The sequence below is a fragment of the Ostrea edulis genome, chromosome 2, assembly GCF_947568905.1.
Source record: "Ostrea edulis chromosome 2, xbOstEdul1.1, whole genome shotgun sequence".
In the NCBI taxonomy this organism is placed as follows: Eukaryota; Metazoa; Mollusca; class Bivalvia; order Ostreida; family Ostreidae; genus Ostrea; species Ostrea edulis.
The window spans coordinates 43,830,569-43,850,460 of record NC_079165.1 but is presented as its reverse complement, the minus strand read 5'-3'; the positions used below and the strand labels follow the sequence as shown (position 1 = coordinate 43,850,460).

At 34.0% G+C, this 19,892-nt stretch overlaps 1 protein-coding gene across 1 annotated transcript in view; it reads left to right on the top strand.

Annotated features, from left to right (window-relative positions):
* The window catches only part of LOC125667097 (uncharacterized), a 73,710-nt gene that overhangs the window by 13,124 nt on the left and 40,694 nt on the right, over positions 1–19,892 (top strand). Inside the window, exons 19-43 of the mRNA XM_056154127.1 lie at positions 21–194; positions 545–640; positions 945–1,117; positions 1,307–1,451; positions 1,576–1,716; positions 2,160–2,282; positions 2,645–2,857; positions 3,216–3,427; positions 4,332–4,551; positions 4,728–4,881; positions 5,218–5,378; positions 5,612–5,785; positions 8,009–8,218; positions 8,537–8,672; positions 8,964–9,107; positions 9,574–9,725; positions 10,100–10,298; positions 10,441–10,691; positions 12,216–12,324; positions 12,787–12,975; positions 13,938–13,970; positions 14,816–14,842; positions 16,596–16,909; positions 17,072–17,215; positions 19,377–19,506. Of these exons, the coding sequence (XP_056010102.1) occupies positions 21–194; positions 545–640; positions 945–1,117; positions 1,307–1,451; positions 1,576–1,716; positions 2,160–2,282; positions 2,645–2,857; positions 3,216–3,427; positions 4,332–4,551; positions 4,728–4,881; positions 5,218–5,378; positions 5,612–5,785; positions 8,009–8,218; positions 8,537–8,672; positions 8,964–9,107; positions 9,574–9,725; positions 10,100–10,298; positions 10,441–10,691; positions 12,216–12,324; positions 12,787–12,975; positions 13,938–13,970; positions 14,816–14,842; positions 16,596–16,909; positions 17,072–17,215; positions 19,377–19,506 (4,024 nt within the window). The remainder of the gene's footprint in view (positions 1–20; positions 195–544; positions 641–944; positions 1,118–1,306; positions 1,452–1,575; positions 1,717–2,159; positions 2,283–2,644; positions 2,858–3,215; positions 3,428–4,331; positions 4,552–4,727; positions 4,882–5,217; positions 5,379–5,611; positions 5,786–8,008; positions 8,219–8,536; positions 8,673–8,963; positions 9,108–9,573; positions 9,726–10,099; positions 10,299–10,440; positions 10,692–12,215; positions 12,325–12,786; positions 12,976–13,937; positions 13,971–14,815; positions 14,843–16,595; positions 16,910–17,071; positions 17,216–19,376; positions 19,507–19,892) is intronic.

The following is a 19,892-nucleotide window of genomic DNA, read 5'->3' as shown; positions in this document are numbered from 1 at the left end:
TTTTGGGGTTGTTTTTTCAGGATGACCTAGTTATACCTATCCTGACAATCCGTCTGGAGCTAATTGACAATCGCGTAGCATTCAGACCTCCACTGGACACCCACACCTCTGTTATCTCAGTCCAGGAATTGGTTCATCAGTGGCTGGATAGCTTCTTGGCCCGAGGAAAACTTGTCAAAATGCTGGGCCCAAAAGTAAGGACCAAATTTGATTGTACAAGAGAAATCAACCAAAAAATAAATTTTTAGGTTTGGGAAGAATTATTCTTAACAGCTACCAAGGTACTACCAAATGATTGACTCTTTCTACATTCAGATATGCAGTTTTGTTTCAGGAAATGTGAAATAACTGATGGCTTTATATATATGTACATTGACAAATATGTCCCAAAATGAGTTAAATGTGAAATTGATGTGAATTTCATGTGAACAAATTTATTAAATGAATATGATATAATGTGCATTTAACTGTTGTGCTTATTATATTATCAGACAGTGTGACAGTCAAGTCTTGTTTTCAATATATTTGGGGTGTTTTTTTCCAGGGTACATACCAAGACTACATATCAGCAGACGAGGAAGTCAAACAGCTTCTGCTGGACATCAACAAACTGGTGGATGAAAATGGAGAAGAGTGCAAGGTTAGTCTTCTGAGAGAATGAACTATGTATTTAAATCTGACATTGGGAATAACAAATGAAAACAATTTCCAAGCCTGTTGTAATTGAAAGTTGAATACAAGATACTAGCCCTTATGTGTATTTCTAAGTAACTTGAGAACATAAATTCTTCATACAATCTTTTTCAACAATAATCAAATGAACATAAATAAATCACTGTCTATCATTTGTGTGATAAAGTTGCTTTTTATTTACTGTACATTGTGTTTTGTAACAGTCTAAAATATTTGTACAGCCTCAATAAAAGTATGTTTTCTTATTTTAGAAACTAATTAACATTTTTGGAGACTATGCATTCCTTTGGCTACAAGATGTTAATTTGACCTTTGAGGAGTTTCTACGTGGGAAACTTTCCCCCAACCCCTTAAGGAGCCCCAACAGAACATTTGCAGGAATGGTCCGACAACAAGCAACTGAAAGATCTAGAACTGAATCTAGGTTAGTGAGACTTGCATAGTTGAAAGATTTTTCCAATGTCATAAAATGACTATAATTCAAAAGAATTATTAGTTTTTTATATGTACAAACAAAATGAAGTAATTTTGCTTTCAGTCCCTTTGTAAGTGTTAAGTTTGAAAGTCACAGAGACTATATAGCAGAGGTGATTTTATGATTCTTTATTTACAGAGCATCATCTACAAGCAGTTTGAATTCAGCAGGGCTGTTGGGAACAGCTGAAAGAACATTCCTTACACCCAAAAACCAGCAAGAAGAAGTTTCATCCAACATACCAAGTTTAGATGAATTTGATTCAGAAATCGAAATTTATAGGGTAGGTTTAAATTTATTTACCAATGTATGAGTTTAGCGCTGATATAACACAGAGAAACCTTTCTTAATGCTAACCAACTGCTATTTGATAATTCATAAATTGCTGGTTTTATTGTTCTTTGCAGACTGCCCGAGATGAAATCCAGAGCTTGGAGGATTTCCACAGTGTTGGATGGCTGCGTGTGGACCTGCAGCCAATCAAACAGGTCCTTACAACTTATGCTGCCAAATGGATGTGGACATACACAAAGTATCTCTCGGATCAGGTAGGCATGGATGTTTGTGTTTTTGTCATTATTGCTTGAATTTATGCACTACTCAAAAAACACAATTGAAATTGTCAGTATATTTATTCATACTACAGTAAAACATGTTTATAGTGAAGTGCAGGAGACGAACAATTTTGAATCATTATAAACATAATTTGTGAAATCCATTGACTTCATAATGTGTTTTAAAACTTCATGGAATGAAAATTACTTCACTGTAAGTGTGAATTCATTGTAAGTCTATTCACAGTAACTGTATTCTATTGTACAAGTACAGAATAAACTCTAACCTAAACTGAATTGAGAATAATCAAAGAAAGAAGTGTTCCTATTATGATAATATCTTATAAAAATCTTATTTTTCTTCTTTGTTTTGACAGTCTAATGATTATTTTAGCCAATTTTTATTTGATGGACTATTGTTTTTTTTTTTGTAAAAGGTGACCCACATGTTGGAGAAACATGACATGTTCCTTAAGAGAATTGAGCCAGAGATTGAAGGAATTACAGGCGAGGAGCGAGATACTGCCTCTTTCATGAAGATGATGAGACTCTTTAATGAGGTAACAATAAGATTAGTGGGTTTAATTTCCTGTGTGTTTTTATGGAAAGGTTTAAAGTTCCTATGTTGTTTGATTTCAGTAAATTACAATTTTATGAGTGGATCCTCTATTCTAATGGTGTTGATTTACTTCACTTTTACGAAATGTAGAAATCTGAAATAAATATGCAATACACCAGTATGCATTTACTGGTGTTACAAATTTCCTATTGTGTGCACCCTCTTTAATTACAAAAAAATCACAATTTTGTTTATTGCATTTTTATTTTTAATCACCAATCATATTAACTGTAAAAATATTAGGTTTAAAAATGTGCTAGTTTTCTTGTCTGAATAACTTTTTGAGAAAAAAAAATATGTTAGGTTTCAGCACAGCAACTGGAGATGGATGGTAGATTCACGGCTATGCACAGAACCGTGTTATTGCTGAAGAAATATGGACAGAAATTACCAGAGAAGACGCAGGGTTTATTCAGTGCTGCACCCAGTCGATGGAACAACCTAAAAACCAAAGTCTCACTGGCCAAACAGAGACTGGGTCCCAGGATTCAAGAGGAGTCCGTACGGATTACTCAGGTAAAAAAAACATCTCTCATATGTTTCATTCTACAGTCAAACCTTGTTATCTCAAACTCGATGGGACCGAGAAAAAACTTTGAAATATCCGAGAATTCGAGATATCAAGGATAAGTGGTTGGGACATCCGAATCACCTCGACATATTCATGTTATTTTTCTCTCTGAAATCAGAACAATGCAAGGGCTTGGATTTTGTACTTTCATTACTTGAAACACTGGGTTGAGAGGATAATCAGACAAAATTTTAAATGTTTGAAACACTAGAGATAATCAGTGTCATGCTTAATCATTTACTTTTTTCATGTTTATAGTGAAAAATACTATCTGTATCTTGATATATTGCATGTCTTTGGCAGGATCTGGAGGCATTTGGGGAAAGAGTTATGCATCTTGCAAAGGAGTTAGAAAACTCTGATGTGTACAATAGAGACTGTAATATAAGTGATGCCTGGGTGATTATTGATGGATTTTCTAAGAGACTGACAATTCTGGAAAATGAAGCACAGGATCTCATTGAACTTCAAGGACTTCTAGAAGCTTCTGTTGTCAATTTTGAAATCTTGCCACAGTAAGTTTTACTAAGGACGAATTTTATGTAACATGAGGTTATGATATCTTCAGCTCATTTGATTTCTGCTCAGAGAACTAATTCACTGTTGAAGGAATAGTGATTTCTTTACTTGTATCTTTAATTACTTGTTATACCCCACGCAATTAATTGTTTTTGACCCGTCAGTCAGTCCATCAGTCCTGTTCATATCAACGCAACTTCTCAGACACTGCTCAACAGAAGTTCATGAAACTTTGTAATTGATAAGGACATACTGTGTAGATGTGCAATTTCGCAGGAAATTCAGATTTGATGTTTTTATGGGAGTTGTGCCCCTTTTGAGCTTAGAAGTTAGGCCAAAAATAGATATACTACTGAAACAGTTTGTCAGTGCAGCTCCTCTGAAATGACTCAACAGAATTTTGTGTGACTTTGTACATGTATTTGATGTGGACATACTGTGAAGTCATGCATTATCCCTGGAAATTCGTATTTGATTTTTTTTCTGGGAGTTATGCCCCTTTTGAACATAAAAGTTTGACCAAAATTTACTATTTGGTGCAGCTTGGTTTAGCACATCATGATTTTAATTAATGATGAAGAGAAACTGTATGCTAACCAACTCATATCTCTGCCTCCCATATTGACCATTCATAGATTCAAAAACAAAAAATATATGATATTAGAGTAATGCCAGCTCAATATTCCTAACATGTTGCCATTCAAATAAACAAATAAACATTAGGATGTAATGTTAATTTGTTGTATTTTATGCATACCATATTGCCATTCATTTTGTGTACATTGTCATTCATTGTTGGGGTGTAGAGTATGTGAGCTTGCTCACTTCTGTGAAAGAATGATGACATTTTTTGGGTTAGTTTTGAAAGAATACATAGCCTCATATCAAATCTGATAACAGATGCAGACATGAACTGAACAACTTGAAGCAGGTTTGGGAGACGGTTCGTGTGATTGATGAACAGCAGTCTGAGTGGAAGAGGCACCGCTGGCAGAAGATGAACACAAAGTTCCTAAAGGAGGAGACGAACAAACAGTTAGATATTGTCCGAGGTCTGCCTGAGGACATCTTCACCTGGGATGTCTACATGGGGCTGCACGAATCCATTACCACCATACAGGTTTGAGTTCTTTTTGAAACTAGTAGAAAATCAATTTATGTGCTGGTGATGTGTGTACTGACCAAATAATTAGTTTAAATGTCGATGTTGTATTACATTGTATTGTACATGTACTGATTTTGTAGTATTCACAGTTCAGTAAATGAATACAGACATTGTTTGATTCCCTCTTTCAGGCTTGCCTGCCATTGATTGATGACCTCAGTAACCCTGCAATGAGAACCAGACACTGGAAAAAACTGGTTCAGGTCACCAAAGGAGGGATTAACATTGACACAGACTCGCTTAAGAGAATGACCTTGGGTGAACTCCTGGGTCTTGGACTGCAGAGTAAGTGGTTCTCAATCATATTAGTATCCATAAAAAAAGCTTCAAATTTTTTCAATTTTCAGTGCAGCAAATTTTAGATTGAATGGCCATTATCCATGAGGACATGTATTTTTAGGAACAGTTTCATTGTAGGTACTTTATCTTCAAATATCATTTAAAGTATTTGATACTGTAGGGATTCACACCGATTTTTTCAACACTCAATTTGTAGGTTATTCCAAAAATCTTAGAATTTAAAACTGAAAATAATATCTGAATGCAAAATGTAATTTTCTCTAACTGTTAGAATGCAATTTTGATGTTTTGCATTTAACTGAATCCTCCCTTCTTTTTTAGAACATGTGGATGATGTTCGAGCCCAGGTACAAAGGGCTGTTAAAGACCTGTCCATAGAACAAAGTCTGAAGACTTACGATGAGGTCTGGCTCAGTAAGATTTTTGAACTGCGACCTCACACCCGAATTAGGACAGAGCTGGATGTTGCTCCAACCAATCAGGTTATCTTTTTTGTTTTAATTTTAGATGAATAACAAAATGCAAGGTGGAAACAATAGATTTAGAAAATAATACATGTATGTAATTGTTAACTGTGTAGAAGTAGAAAGTTTAAAGAAAAGGATGAGGGAATGGCTTATGATATTTGTCCCTTCTCCAGATGTGGTAAATAAATGCATTAGATATAGTGAATAGCAAATGAAGTTCATCACCTGTAAAATATTGACAATTTCAGGATCAGCAGAGTGAGAGTGACCACTCCCAACAACAGGGTCAGGGAGGACTTCCCCCAGCTGCCAGTCGCAGTCAGGCACGAACAGGAAGTAGAATCTCCAACCAGAGTTCACACAGTAAAAACAAGCGAAGCAGTATCGCATCACTTCCTGCTTCGTTGCTGAACCTTGGTGAGGTAATCGAAAACGTTAGTATTTCTGGCATGGTGTGCTGGGTTTCTTCCTTTTTCACTGTATTAACCTTATTTTAGATTTGAAAATATTCTGAAAATGATTTTTCAAAAAAGATTATTAAAAAAATTTATTAATGATTAAATGAAAAATATTAGCACATGTATATGCAGACACCTTTTGAAACTTCAAAGACCAAGAGACCAGTATAAATCTTCAGATATAACAAAAAAAAAATCCAGAAATTGGTTGTAGAGTTACAAAATACAGAATCATGCTGTTTAACAATACATATGTTTTATACATGGCCTGTCAATAATATTTACATGTGTTTCCCAATTTCCTGAGCAACAACATACATGTCTGAATCAGTAACCTCCTTATCACTGATTTCGATCTTTATATCACACCTGAATGTAGGTAGCAGTAGTATTTATACTTCAAGAGATTAGGGACTTCCAGATTTTTACACATAGCACTTTGAGATTTATACTTTCAAGAAATTGATAGTTGATTTGATTGATTGACAACCCAATCAAGTCACCAGCCCTCTATGAAATGCCAAATTTAGACCCGTCCTATAGACTCTTTTTCATTTACAGTGAGAGTTCTTTAATCTTACCTATTCTGTGAACTTAGTCCATCACAGTGAGTTTTTAATCTTACCTATTCTGTGAACTCAGTCCATCAAAATGAGTTATTTAATTGTACCAGCTCTTTCCTTGACGACGGACCTCGGTTTTTAAGGTCACATTTGTAAAACTGGTGACTTTTATTTATAGTAATAATACTAAGCAATTAGCAGAGGAACAGGTACTAGTACATGTACTCACAACTCCAATAAGTATTTCTGGGTATCAAATCTGCCTTGGAATTGAACCTGGGTCTTCCAATCACAAAGGGAACACCTTAGCACTGAATAACTGTACAGTAAGGAAAACAGTGGACATGTGATTTACTTTAGCACAGAATGACTGTACAGTAAGGAAGGTAGTGGGCATGTGATTTACTTTAGCACTGAATGACTGTACAGTAAGGAAAACAGTGGACATGTGATTTACTTTAGCACTGAATGACTGTACAGTAAGGAAAACAGTGGACATGTGATTTACTTTAGCACTGAATGACTGTACAGTAAGGAAGGTAGTGGGCATGTGATCTAGCTACTTTGAGGTAAACTGTTAGAGTCATCAAAAGGTGTCTGCAGCTTTCTTTCAAAATGTGGATCTGAATGTTTCATTTTTTTTATGTCAGTTTGATATGCTCTAAAAGACAATCATATTTATAATTTTTCCCTCTATTTTAGAATTGAAATTAAAAAATTTATTGCATTAAATTCTGCTTAAGTTATGAACATGGTGGTAAAACTTGTGTGGATTAAAGCTTTTGTTGTTGTATTGCATGATTGGCTAGAATATATCAAGTGAAAATAGAGAATTGTTAGGAGTGAATTTTAACAGATCTCATTTGCATAACTTCTAAAACACAAAGCTTGTCCTCTTGTATACCTCGTAACAGATTTTGAAAAGTAAAAACCAAACTGATGTTAGCTGTGATCTAGATTTACTGTATGTGTACCTTAGTGAAATTCATATTTCAGTGCTGTTGGTGCTGAAGCAATAGTGCTAATGTATGATTACAGTGCTAAGATGAGAAATTCTCTGTTTATCCATCATTGTACCCAACAGAGGTGCTACAATATAATTATGCTGAAGGAGTGTGTCAACTCCAATGGCACTAAATTTTGAATTCACTAAAATAAGTACACATATAATGTACTAACAGAGTCTGGCTGACTGACATTAAATATTATATACCTGCACATTGGTTGAGACTGTCAGAGGGTATTGTGATGGTGTCTTTTTGTGTCCTGATTGATAACCTACATGTATATGTACTTATAAAAGTGGCTGTGGGTGTTTTGTTTTGGTTTGGGTTTTTTCATCCCTGATTGTCTAATTTCCAATGAAATTTATTTAACAATATCCAATCCAGCTTATAAAGTTATAATACCACTGAAATGAAACTCTGAATTTCAAGATTATATACACACAAATTCTTTACGTTTAATTTATCATAATTATGATTACCAACTAAATTGTAAGTAAAATGATTTGTAAACTGAAAAACTTCGGCAAGAATTGGAATTGATTTGGTTGTTTGACATCATGCAAAAAGTAACTATGAACAAATCAAGATGTTAATTTTATCATCAACATCTTACCCAGGATACTGGACACATAATGTTGTTGACCAACACAGACCCAATCTTTGGAGAACTTGAAGCACACCAGGTGTCACTGCAAGCAATGCACAGCAACAGTCTGGCAGGCAGCTTCATGGATGATGTGGTCAAATGGCAGAAACGTCTCCAGACCATTGAGGCTGTCCTCAGGACTTGGCTAGATGTACAGGAACTCTGGATTGAGCTAGAGGAGGTCAGTTCTCTATGAGAATATTGTCAATACTTGACCTTGTCTGTTTATAGATGGTAAACTGCAGAAACAATATGCAGTATTATAAGCAGAGTGGATAAAGTATGTTAAACCAAAGCGCTAGAGTCCTGATGTTTATTTGCTTTGTTCCTGTCTAATATTTAATAGAAGATATGTAACTTAATATTTTAGGTTTTTGTTTTTCTTTGAAATTACACATTTGAACAAAATAGCAGTGTGTTGAAAAAAAGGGGTGAGTAATTTATCCACACTGTGTGATGACAGTGTAGATGATTGGTAAGATGATCTGTGTCTCTGTAGGTGTATTCCAGTACTGATGTTAGGACCTCTCTTTCACATGATGCCAACAGATTTGCTGTCCTCAACAAAGACTTTAGACTCCTCATGAGGGCCACTGAGAAAAATGCTAACGTGCTACAGAGATGTACCAGGAAAAGTGAGCTGGCTTTAGAATCGCATTCTTTAATCAGAGCCTTTACCTTTTATGCTTCAGTTTTCCTAATAACTATGTAATACACATGTATTTTCAATCAAGGATGAAATATTTAGCTTTGGGCATTTTTAAAACAAAAAATCTTAGGTAAAGTCAAGTCAGCCTTCTAATGTATATTCATTACATTCCTTTTTTGTGTTGATAAGTTTTACTTGATCTTAATGGCACATTTAGATGAGACAAAGTATGATGTAAGTAAAGTTTGAGTACAGTATTTCTTTAATGTTTTTGCAGACATACTGTCAATCGTGGAACACATGAAGCATGGCCTTGAAACCTGTCGTAAGAACCTCCTCCATCATCTGGAGCGCCGTCGGCAAATCTTTCCACGATTCTACTTCTTGTCCATGGAGGATGTACTACACATTGTCTGCAATGGTAAGCTGATTTGAAAACACATTTATTGAAGCTGGTTTGTGTTACATGGGTAAACAGCACATTTCTGACTCTGTTTGTAAAATTTTGTACAGAATATTCCATTTTGTACAGAATAATCCATATTTGTAAATAAAATGCAAAAAAATGTACCACAACAGCTTCAGGAAACTGGATACATGTATTTTTATTCTTCATTTACCGGTACATGGGAAAAATGCAATTGAAGGGATTAAATCATTAATGAATTGTCTGTGTAAAGTGTATTTGTAAATAAGAGTTCTGCTACATAAACCCAGTTGTAAACCCAGTTTTCAAGGGTTATGCTTTGTAAACCCATTCTTCCAGGGTTCTGCTATGTAAATCTAGTTTTCAAGAGTTCTACTACCTAAATTAAATTTTCAAAGGTTCTTCTATGTAAACCCAATTTTTAAAGATTCTGCTACATAAGCTAATTTTCCCTGCCCAGGGTATGACCTGAACCAGGTGAACCTGTACATCAACAAGCTGTTTGAGAATGTTGGCAGTATTGTGTTTGAGGAAGTTGAGGAGGAGGAGCGGTACAAATTCCTTATCACCGGGGTCACTAGCTGTCTGGGAGAGAGGCTGGAATTCAACCAAGTGAGTGAAAATTGTCAACCTTTTAAAATGTCCTCACATTTGGAGATAACATTGCTCTGTATTTGTGCTGTTGAGATGACCTATCAAAGACTTAAAATTGTTTGCCAAACATGACTTTGTGACTGAAAATTCTGAATATGGCATTTCATTTTCTTTTAAACCATTGGTTTTAAAAACAGGAAATGCCATATTCAGAATTTTCATGTGTCTGTTCAAAATACATATTTTACCTGGATATTAAGTAATAGTCAATACCTACATAATATATACATAATAGTCAATATTATTAGAAGTTCTTACTATAAATCAAGTTGACAAACAGTGTTTTCTTTCTTCCATTAATCTGTGCATCACTTATTTTTATGTTTTTGCAGCCTGTCGCATGTGAGGGACAGATAGAAACATGGCTGTCCTCCTTTGTCAGCAGCCTGAAGGGCTCCCTCCAGTTCCAAATGGCCACTGCCCTGGGGTACGAGAAGCCAAAGCCCAAGAAGAGAATGATTAGGAGTGCTGGGTCCAGGAAAGTGTCTGTGCCAGCCCGGGCCTCCAGTTCCCTTAGCAAGCAGAACAAAGGTATAGCATTAAATTTTAATCTTCTTATCGTGCAGGATGATTATTGTGATGTTCCATACATACCCATAGGTCAAAATGATGGGTCACAAATGGAAAACAAACAATATCTTAATCTAGATTTTAGCTGATGTTATTTTTTTAGGAGGGGATAAGGCAGGTAGCCGAACAAGTAGCAGACAGAAGAAGGAGAGGGAAAAAGAAAAGGAACCAGGTGCCAGCCGTGCCTCTTCTGTTGCTGAGCAACTGTTGGGTGACCCAGAGAGAGACCCTCAAAAGTCCTGGACTCTGGACCATGTAACTGAGGTTGTTTACTTAGCAACTCAGGTACAGATGACAGAGCAGATTTCAGAGAGTCTGGCTGCACTTGATTCTGGAAACAGAGACAGTCTCAAGGTAGGTTTTCCAAAGATAAAGTAATGCATATAAAAATAAAGTAAATGAATATTTTTATTCCACATTGTATAACAAGTACATGTATTCATGAAGTCAATATTACTGGGGGGAAAAATACAGTAAAAATACATATAGTGAAGTGGTGGGGACAAACAATTTTGCTTTGTTATAAACTTAATTTATTAAATCCAATAGTTCAAGATATATATTTCAAAAAAGTACAGGGAATAAGTCATTTCACTGTATGTATGAATTCATTGTGTCGCCTGCGTTACACGCAGTGGCGGCATATAGGGATCACTATCCGTTGTCTTGCGTCGTCCTGCGTCGTCGTCGTCACAAAAAATTTCTGTCACAGTTTTCTCAAGAACCACATGGGGCAACTCCCTGATATTTGGCACAGAGCATCAGTGTGGCCAACTGTATTGTGTAAGACATTTTCGAATCTGTCGCTTATCAACTTCCTGTTTGCCGGGATTTAGAATTTTTTACAGCAAAAAAATTTCTGTCACACTTTTCTCAAGAACCACATGGGGCAACTCCCTGATATTTGGCACAGAGCATCAGTGTGGCCAACTGTATTGTGTAAGACATTTTCGAATCTGTTGCTTATCAACTTCCTGTTTGCCGGGACTTAGAATTACTTTTTCAACATTATACGTGATATATTACATATAGAATGAACTAGCAGGCGACACATGTCTTCCGGGGAAGACTTAATACTGAGTTATAAAGATGCTCTTTGTAACTGTTTACTGTATAAGGTATTGAGAATGATATCTATTATGATTACATGTTAAGGAGGAATATTTGAATTTCAATATGATTTTGTTATGAACAACTTTATCATAGCTTATTTGACAATATATTTACATTTTCATCTGGGGTTTTTTTTTTCTGGGATAAAACTTTGAAGCTCCAATGTGTTACAATGTAGTTTCCCCATGTACTACATCACCATGTAAATTTCTCACTTGCATGCAAATAAGCAATATATTGATTGTATTATTTCATTTTTATTTCAAATATGAATATGAGGAATCACTGTCTAGTTTGTTGGGTATGTGAGGTGATTATCTACCAGGGAAAAGATGATAACTTGCATAATATGTTGGCAGTAAAATTCAGTTGTAACCATTAAATCAGCATTAACAGTCACAAACAACAAATGAGAAGGTAGTTATTCCCTAAATAACACACTAAAGAAAAGAGTCCTGTGAAAGATACAATACTATATTGATATTAGAAATTTGTCTTATTTAGCAAAAAATTGCAGCTTAAAATGCTTGAAAAAAATTTTTAAAACCCTTAAAATTCATATTGGATTAAACTCATGGTCAATATCCTTATGCCTTAATCCATTGCACCTACCAGGTAGGCATCAAAATTTAAAAGATGGGGAATAAGTGGCTGATTTTTATGTACACATTTGTGTTATGAAAGGAAGTTGGCCATTATTGTGTACATGTACCTAGGTAACGAAGAAAGTTTGTGATAGGTCTTTATTTTCCATTTTGTGTACAGAATTGTCTAGAGAAGATAAACTCCAGCATTAAGGCTACTGTGGAGTTGCTAAAGGGCCTAGAGGGTGATAAAGAGGCCAAGGGACGGAAGGAAAAAACGGAGAGTGAATGTAAGGACACTGAAAGGGTCAACCTTGGTTTGGTCTGATGTTGTTATAGATTTTCTGAAATCAAATTATCATCACACCTATTACAAATTTACTGAAAGGTAGAAATAAAAATATAATCTTCCCAACTTATCTTAAATTTAATTGATAAATTAGATAAATGTGTTAATTATTGTAGGGTTTGAAATTTTAGAAGTGAAACCGACTGATATACCACTTGACATTAAGTTTAACATGAAAATTAGAAAGTAAACAAAAGTTCTGTATGACATGGTTGAGGTTGAAAATTTTTGTGTACTTGTGAAGGATATCTATCATTGATAAAAACAAAGTACAAAATAAACCAAACTGAACCTTAAAATGGTACATTTTGTCAGACATAGTTGTACAAGAATTCATAATTCATTGTTTAGATTTCAAATAGAAATAGCATTTGATTCTAAGATGAAGCTGTTTTGAATATAGTGAAGTCTCATCGTTTGGGAGATGACAAAGAAGAATTCTCAGAGTCTGCTTCAGTTGCTGGGGCCAGAAGTAGTTATGGTGGGGCATCCATGGGGCAGTCCAGGAAGGGCTCCATGTTTGATGTGGGGCTAGAATCAGGCCGATCCCCCATCCCAGAGGAGGAGGGGTCTATACAGGACCATCAGGACTGTAAGTTGATTAATAAACATGATGTGTCAGTAGTTAGTGTGTCATTTAATAAATTTTATTTTCATTCTAATCAGCATTGCAATTGTTGATCCTTAAAGGACTTATATGACAATTAAGGGCTCTATTAGCCCTACAAAATCAATATTTGTGCTATTTTTAAAAAGTAAGTGTATTTTTTGCAAGAATCTTATAATTACAATTTGGTTCTCATTCTTATTTTAATAAGAATGATGTAAAATTGGAATTATGACATAAATAGGGCATTCTGAGGCCATTTCTGGTACAGTGTACTAGGACATGGAATTGTGGGTATTTTTTCACAGTTTTTCTTAAGGAACATTGAGTATAGGCTTAGACAAAATATTTATCATTTAATGTGTCATAGGTTTATCTCTTCATTGCACATAGGTGATAAACAAAATGTTGCTCAAAGCTGTGCTACTGTCTGCTTTCTGAAAGGAAATTAAGGTTCACAAAAATCAGTATTTTAACTAAATTTTAGTTGAATTGGGAAAAAATGCATCACTTTTTGATGTGCTGTATTCCAAATATGTGAAAGTGTATTTGACATTATCTGATTTAATATATATGAAAAATAAAAGAAGATTTAGAGTTTTTTGATTGGTATGAAACTTGGAGTTTTATAGGACCCAGAAAGGCCATTACCACACAGTCCTTTGATATGTTTTCTTTGTTTACAGAAAATGTATTTTGTGAATATAATAGATAAAGTAGTGCAGTGAAAAATGTCAGTATTTTGTGCATATGCATTTATTCACTTTTAAAAAAGTGGAAATCTAGTTTTAAAACTATCTTTAAGTTAATCCTGATTCAATATGCATTCAAATAACAATAAAGAATAGGCCATGTAGATCTTTTTTAGCATTAAGTACAATACCCATGTGTTCATTGTCTTCAGATTTCTGTAATAAATCTTATCGCGACTGTGTTTGATATTCAAGCTTCAGAAACCGGTGGTGACAACACTCAGCATTGTATGTATATGTGTATACCACTTCTTTCTCCCAATGTTTATTATTATTGTAGATTTCAATAGTCAGCTGTTTTATTTTCTTTTTCTGCCAGTTCTTGTGTTAAGTGCTTATAATGTATTTCCCTTGCTTTCTTCTGATTTTTATTTCATCCATACAATATGATTTTTTTATTGGTGTATGTATACACAGGTTTTCAATTTCTACAATTATTGGGTTACTGATGGTAGCCTGCCCTATCAACCTCCTGATTACTTTGAATCTTGCTTGGGTGCATGTATACTTATCTTACAACCATTACTCTCTCAGCAAGATATAACATTGATACATGTTATAGTGGACTTTTGTAAATATATTATTATGGGGAAACTTGATATCTTTGGATCCTATGACATACCATTTTATGTAATTTTCAGTGGGAATGTAATATAGATACACAATACAAACCTTATTCTGAAATATTCAATGACTAAATAAACAAACCTTATTCTGAAATATTCAATGACTAGATAAACATAGCAATGTGTATTGTATGACTGATCCATATCACAATTATCTATACAACTTGCAAAAGTAATTGATTCTGATTACAATAACAGGATATCTACATTTTCTACTAATTTTCTAAGACATTCTTTTCATTTTATTTGTAACTTTTACCTAAGGCTATATCTGTTCATCAAAGTATTAGTTTGTAAAGAAGATCACAAAAAAATCTCCTGCTAATTTCCACTAGGTTCTGTGAACACTGATTAAATATTGTGCCCACTGTAACAAAACACAAGCAGTCATCATTTTTTGTCATTATAGTAAATCTATATTCTTGTGATGTTCTCTTTCACTTCCAGCAAAAACTGACAAAACTGATCAGAAAGGTAACCACCACACCTCCATGTACCCCAAATCACCTGTAGTTGATATTCAGCGGTTTCATTGTATATACCCAATGTGCACCTGAAAATGTTTTATTTCCATAATATGCCATCCCATTGTTTAGTGTGTAATCACCCAAAGCTATGAAAATCTGACTGTTTGAAATTTGCATTTCCTTCCATTGTTTTCTTCAGAACCTGTTTGGTGCCAAATGCTGTAAACCAACTTTTATTCATGTGTGAGAAAGTTTTGTGAGATTCTAGCATCGTCGCGAATATTTCTCGCCACAAACCAGCCCTTTAATGTCTCTTGTATTTGTTTAAGATAATATGGGTCACAAAAATTAGTCGCTGTGAACTAGTTCATCACTGGTAGATTGCGAAATAAAGTCATTGCAAATGAAAGTTGGTTTACAGTAATTTTAAGTCTCTGACAGCCGCTGCATAAAACTATCTTGTGACTGCCATATAAATATCTGGCAGCTGCCGGATAACTTTCTGGTAACTGCCAGATGTGGGTAACTAATTTTATATAGCTGTCGCCTCATAATCATCTGTTGGACAAGATATAAATATACGACTAAATTCTAATGGCCATGTCCACGTTCATCAGTTTTTTATACGCTCGTCGAAGACAGGACAGACGTAATATGGTATGGAGGCCACCAGATGATTATGAGGTGACTGCTATATAAAACTGACTGATTAATTCCGTCAGCTGCTAGATATTTATGTGGCAGCTGCCAGATAAAATATTTTTCTCACTTGGCACCGACCCACTTCTGTAGTTCTCCGCCAGAATTACCAATAAACACTTCCACTATATCTGACTTCAGTACTCACTCTCTCTGTACAAAACATAACCAGAGCTTTTTGCCATAACCATTTACTTAAGTACCATAAAATCACAAATTTTCGTTTGGGTTTAATTTGTGTTGGTTCCCTGGTATTGACTTGGATTAGACATACACACAGATTTAAATGATAACTTTTCAACCCATTGAACATGATTTTCTTTCCAAAACCATGAAAATTTAACCATAGACATAAATAGTTTTATAGCACTCATTCATTTGAAAATGCAGAGGAAGACATCTTCAATATTTTCTTCTGGTGACTTAAACTCGCTGCTTATGCAAGGATGCTTATCAATTGTAAACTCAATATACATGTACTGGGTACGTATATGGGGAGATTTTTGCACCATACTATTTTTGTCCACATGTGAAATATGATTTTGTCCTATTTTGAATTGAGTAATGAGTAAATTTAGATTTGCCCAATATATTCAACCATGTAGGGTAAGGTTGTAAGGGGTGACAAATATTGTGGATGAAAATTTCCCTCTATACAGTATACGTATGCTTGAGAACTTTATTTTCAAGGATGCTGTGAATAATTTTGTATACATGGATATGCGTATATTCTAGAACAATTTAAATTGCCACAAAAAGTATGTCTGTTTGATATATTTGACAAGATCATGGAAATAAAAGTATAGCAAAATATTAGTGATTTACAGTTTTTCATGATTTTATTTTCTGACAGGTAAAATGAGTATGGTACATATATTTTCCATAAATTTCTTTTGAATTGTTGTGACGTTTATGATTATTTCATAAAACGCTTGTAATTTTCAGACTTCTTATGTTTATTAAAGTTTAAAAGATTTTTAAATGACCTTGACCTTGTGGCTTTCTAAAGGATAAATTAGACCTTCATACGATGTTTGAATTTTGAAATTTTTACCATGCAGCTATGGTTGAACCCCAGACTATGGAACCGATAGACACAATGAATATCATCAACATGCCTCTACCGACGATCAAAGCCAAACAGGAAGAGGAAGCAGCCAAACAGGAAGAGCCCATTGACAACTCAGAGCTTAGGCTCATGTTGTTCCCGAGTCAGATCCAGAAACTCACTTCCCTGCTAGCCTTAATGGCTCACCTGAGGGACTTTATGGAGAGGATGATAGAGGCTGAAAATAATGATGCCATTGGTACTTTCCAGTGGAGTTCACAGCTCAGATATTACTACAACAAAGATAATAAAGGGGTCACTGTAAAGGTAAGAAAACAAGTATTTAATGGTAAGGAGATAAGCTTCTGTGGGAAGAAATATTACATATACGTAACTATTTGTTGAGATTGGTAAAAATAAGATAGTATTAATCATCTAATCAGATGAATTTGTTATTCTTTTTTCAATTCTGAACTTTTCATTTGACAGTGCTTGGATGCCGAGTTCGATTATGGCTATGAATATGTGGGTTCCAGCAACAGAGAGGTGATCACGCCACTCACTGAGCGAGTCTTTGTGGCACTGTGCCAATCCATAAAGGCACACATGGGGGGCATGTGTGTTGGAGCCATGGTAAGAGGATTTTTTTAATAACACGGTTAAATTACATTCATTTTATCGTATCAGATATAAAATGATATGTGTAATATGATAATAGAATGCATGCTATACATATTGTAGATATATCTATATTATATCAATAGAATGGTATTATACAGTTCATGTTTTAAACATTATAGTAAACTGACTGCATGTCCTATAGATGTTGATAGGTGAAAGCAGAAACATGCATATATAACTAGGATTAGTAACTTCCACAAGGCTCATATTGAAGCCTGCAATACTTCATATGTCATTTCAATAATCAAAGATATCAAGTTCAAACCCTTTAAATCCTATCAACAACAAAGCCTTTTTAAAATGATATTTTCATTTGATATATCACTTTAATTAAGAAGTAAATTTCATTTTTGAAAATACATGAGGGTATGAACTGCAACATATATTTCATGAAGCGTGTTAGCTCTGCATGAAAAGTATGCCATTGTGAAGTGTTGCAGTTCATACCCTCAATGTATTTTCAAAAATGAAATTTATTTCTTATATTTACATTCTACTTTGATTCTGTCAGAATTTCCAGCTATTAAAATACATGTACTATACTTATCAAAATTCATACATGAATTGTTAACAACTTCAGCACATTCATGAGGAAATGGCTATCATTACAATTGGTAAAGATATCAAAGGCGAAAACATTGAATATGTAAATATAATAAAATGAATTTGTAGTTTCAAAAGGCGACAATTGACCCAAAGTTGTCATATGTTGAGATTTCAGCAAATTATGATTTTTTGAGTTTGATTTCAATTAATAATGGTGGTGAACATGCCACTGAAGTAGGCTGTTACCTCTGTTATGTAGGTCTAGAGATTAAGATGGAATTTCTAATTTTAAGATACTTTAGATTTATTAGTAGTAGTGTTGATCATACAGTCACATTTAGAATGATTATAGTTCTTGAAATTAGACATGTGTATCTAATATAAATGTAAAGAAAGCTGTAGTGTTCTTGAGAAATACAATAGTATTTTATAAGAAAATTTATATGATATGATATTGCATGAACTTGAGCATGTTGCAATCTAGTATATAATCATATTTGCTTGCAAAATGCCTGGTGCAACTTTTTCTTTCACTTTTTTTTCCAACTTGTTTCACTGGCCTAATTTGAAACAGAGCTGGAAAACCTTATATTATCAGTTTATACAATTCATCATGTTATATAATAATTTGCTTTTGCCACTGATAATTTGCAGCCTGAGGTAAATACTGCTTTTATGTTTTCAATTTTTAACCTTTATATTTGAAACTACCAGATCCTTTCTCCATTGACTGATGTAGACAATAGGACATATAGCAATAGATGAATTTGATTCAATAAGAAAAGATCTGAGAGTTATTTTTTGTTGATTTCATTTGATAAATATTGTAAATTGCACGTGAGATCATCACAGTGAGGTTTTTTTCCCTCTTCACAATAACACATTTTATCATTTTGAAATATGATAAATTGTCTGTATATCAATGTAGAAAATTGCAATATTTTGAACTTTATGTATGGGATATTTTTGAAAATCAAATGAGTTTTAAGCAAAGCTTGTCTTTCCTTATTATAAACTAGCTATACTCCATCTTTAACCAGCATGATACCCTGCATTTTAGATAACCAATCCTTACTTATTTATCCCACTCCTTGAATTGTTTTTGCATGCATCTAGATATATTGAACTTTTGCATTGTGGGACCAATATTCTGGTTTAAAATAACAACAGAAAATATGGTTAAAAAAGAAGAGTACTTACAAATTTTTCAAGAAGACTTGTAATGAACTTACTTTTGCTTGCAAGAATTCTTTCTTACAACTTCTGTCTATTAGAAAAGAATGAATTGTTTGAAAAATAAATTAAAGAAGAAAAAACAGACTGCTTCTAGTTTTCTGTAGACATAACATTTTTATACAAAAACAGCATGCAAATTATGTATCTGATTTCATATACTGATTTACACATTTAGTAAATTTTTATTATTAACTTCTCCTCATTATGAAATATGTTGTTTTGTTTTTTTTAAATTCCGAGTATCTAGCTTAAATATTTTGCTTATAAAAAATGGAATGTTAAACTTCTTTAACAATGCTTAAAATTCATATCTATCTCTTTTTGAAAACAGGACACTGGAAAGTTTGAGCTAGTTCATGAGCTAAGCAGATCATTGGGTTACCCTCTGTACAGATTTAATTGTACCAAGACCATGAACTATGAACAACTACAAGACATCTTCAGAGGAATGGCTGCCACTGGTAGGTCATAGACCAAAGCTTGATTTTAGAGAGAGCAAAATGTATTAAGGAGTGAGTCTTGTCATCATTCAGATAAATCAGAAGAGATGCACTATATATGCATACAGTATGTTTTCTTCAGTTTTAAAACATGTGGTTCTTGGAACCACATTATTCCATCCTGCTTACAGTTGAAACATTTAATGTTGTAAAAAGGTCTGGGAAACTTAAATCCTAAATGAACTATATTTTCAGTGGAATAAAATTATTACACTTTTCTCAATTACTTTTGTCTCCATCAGAACAAAATTAGGACAATAAATGATTTTCAAAGCTATGGCAATAAATCTTAATTGACATTATTAACAGAATGTAGGAAATTTGCACAATATTTTGAAATAGCTATC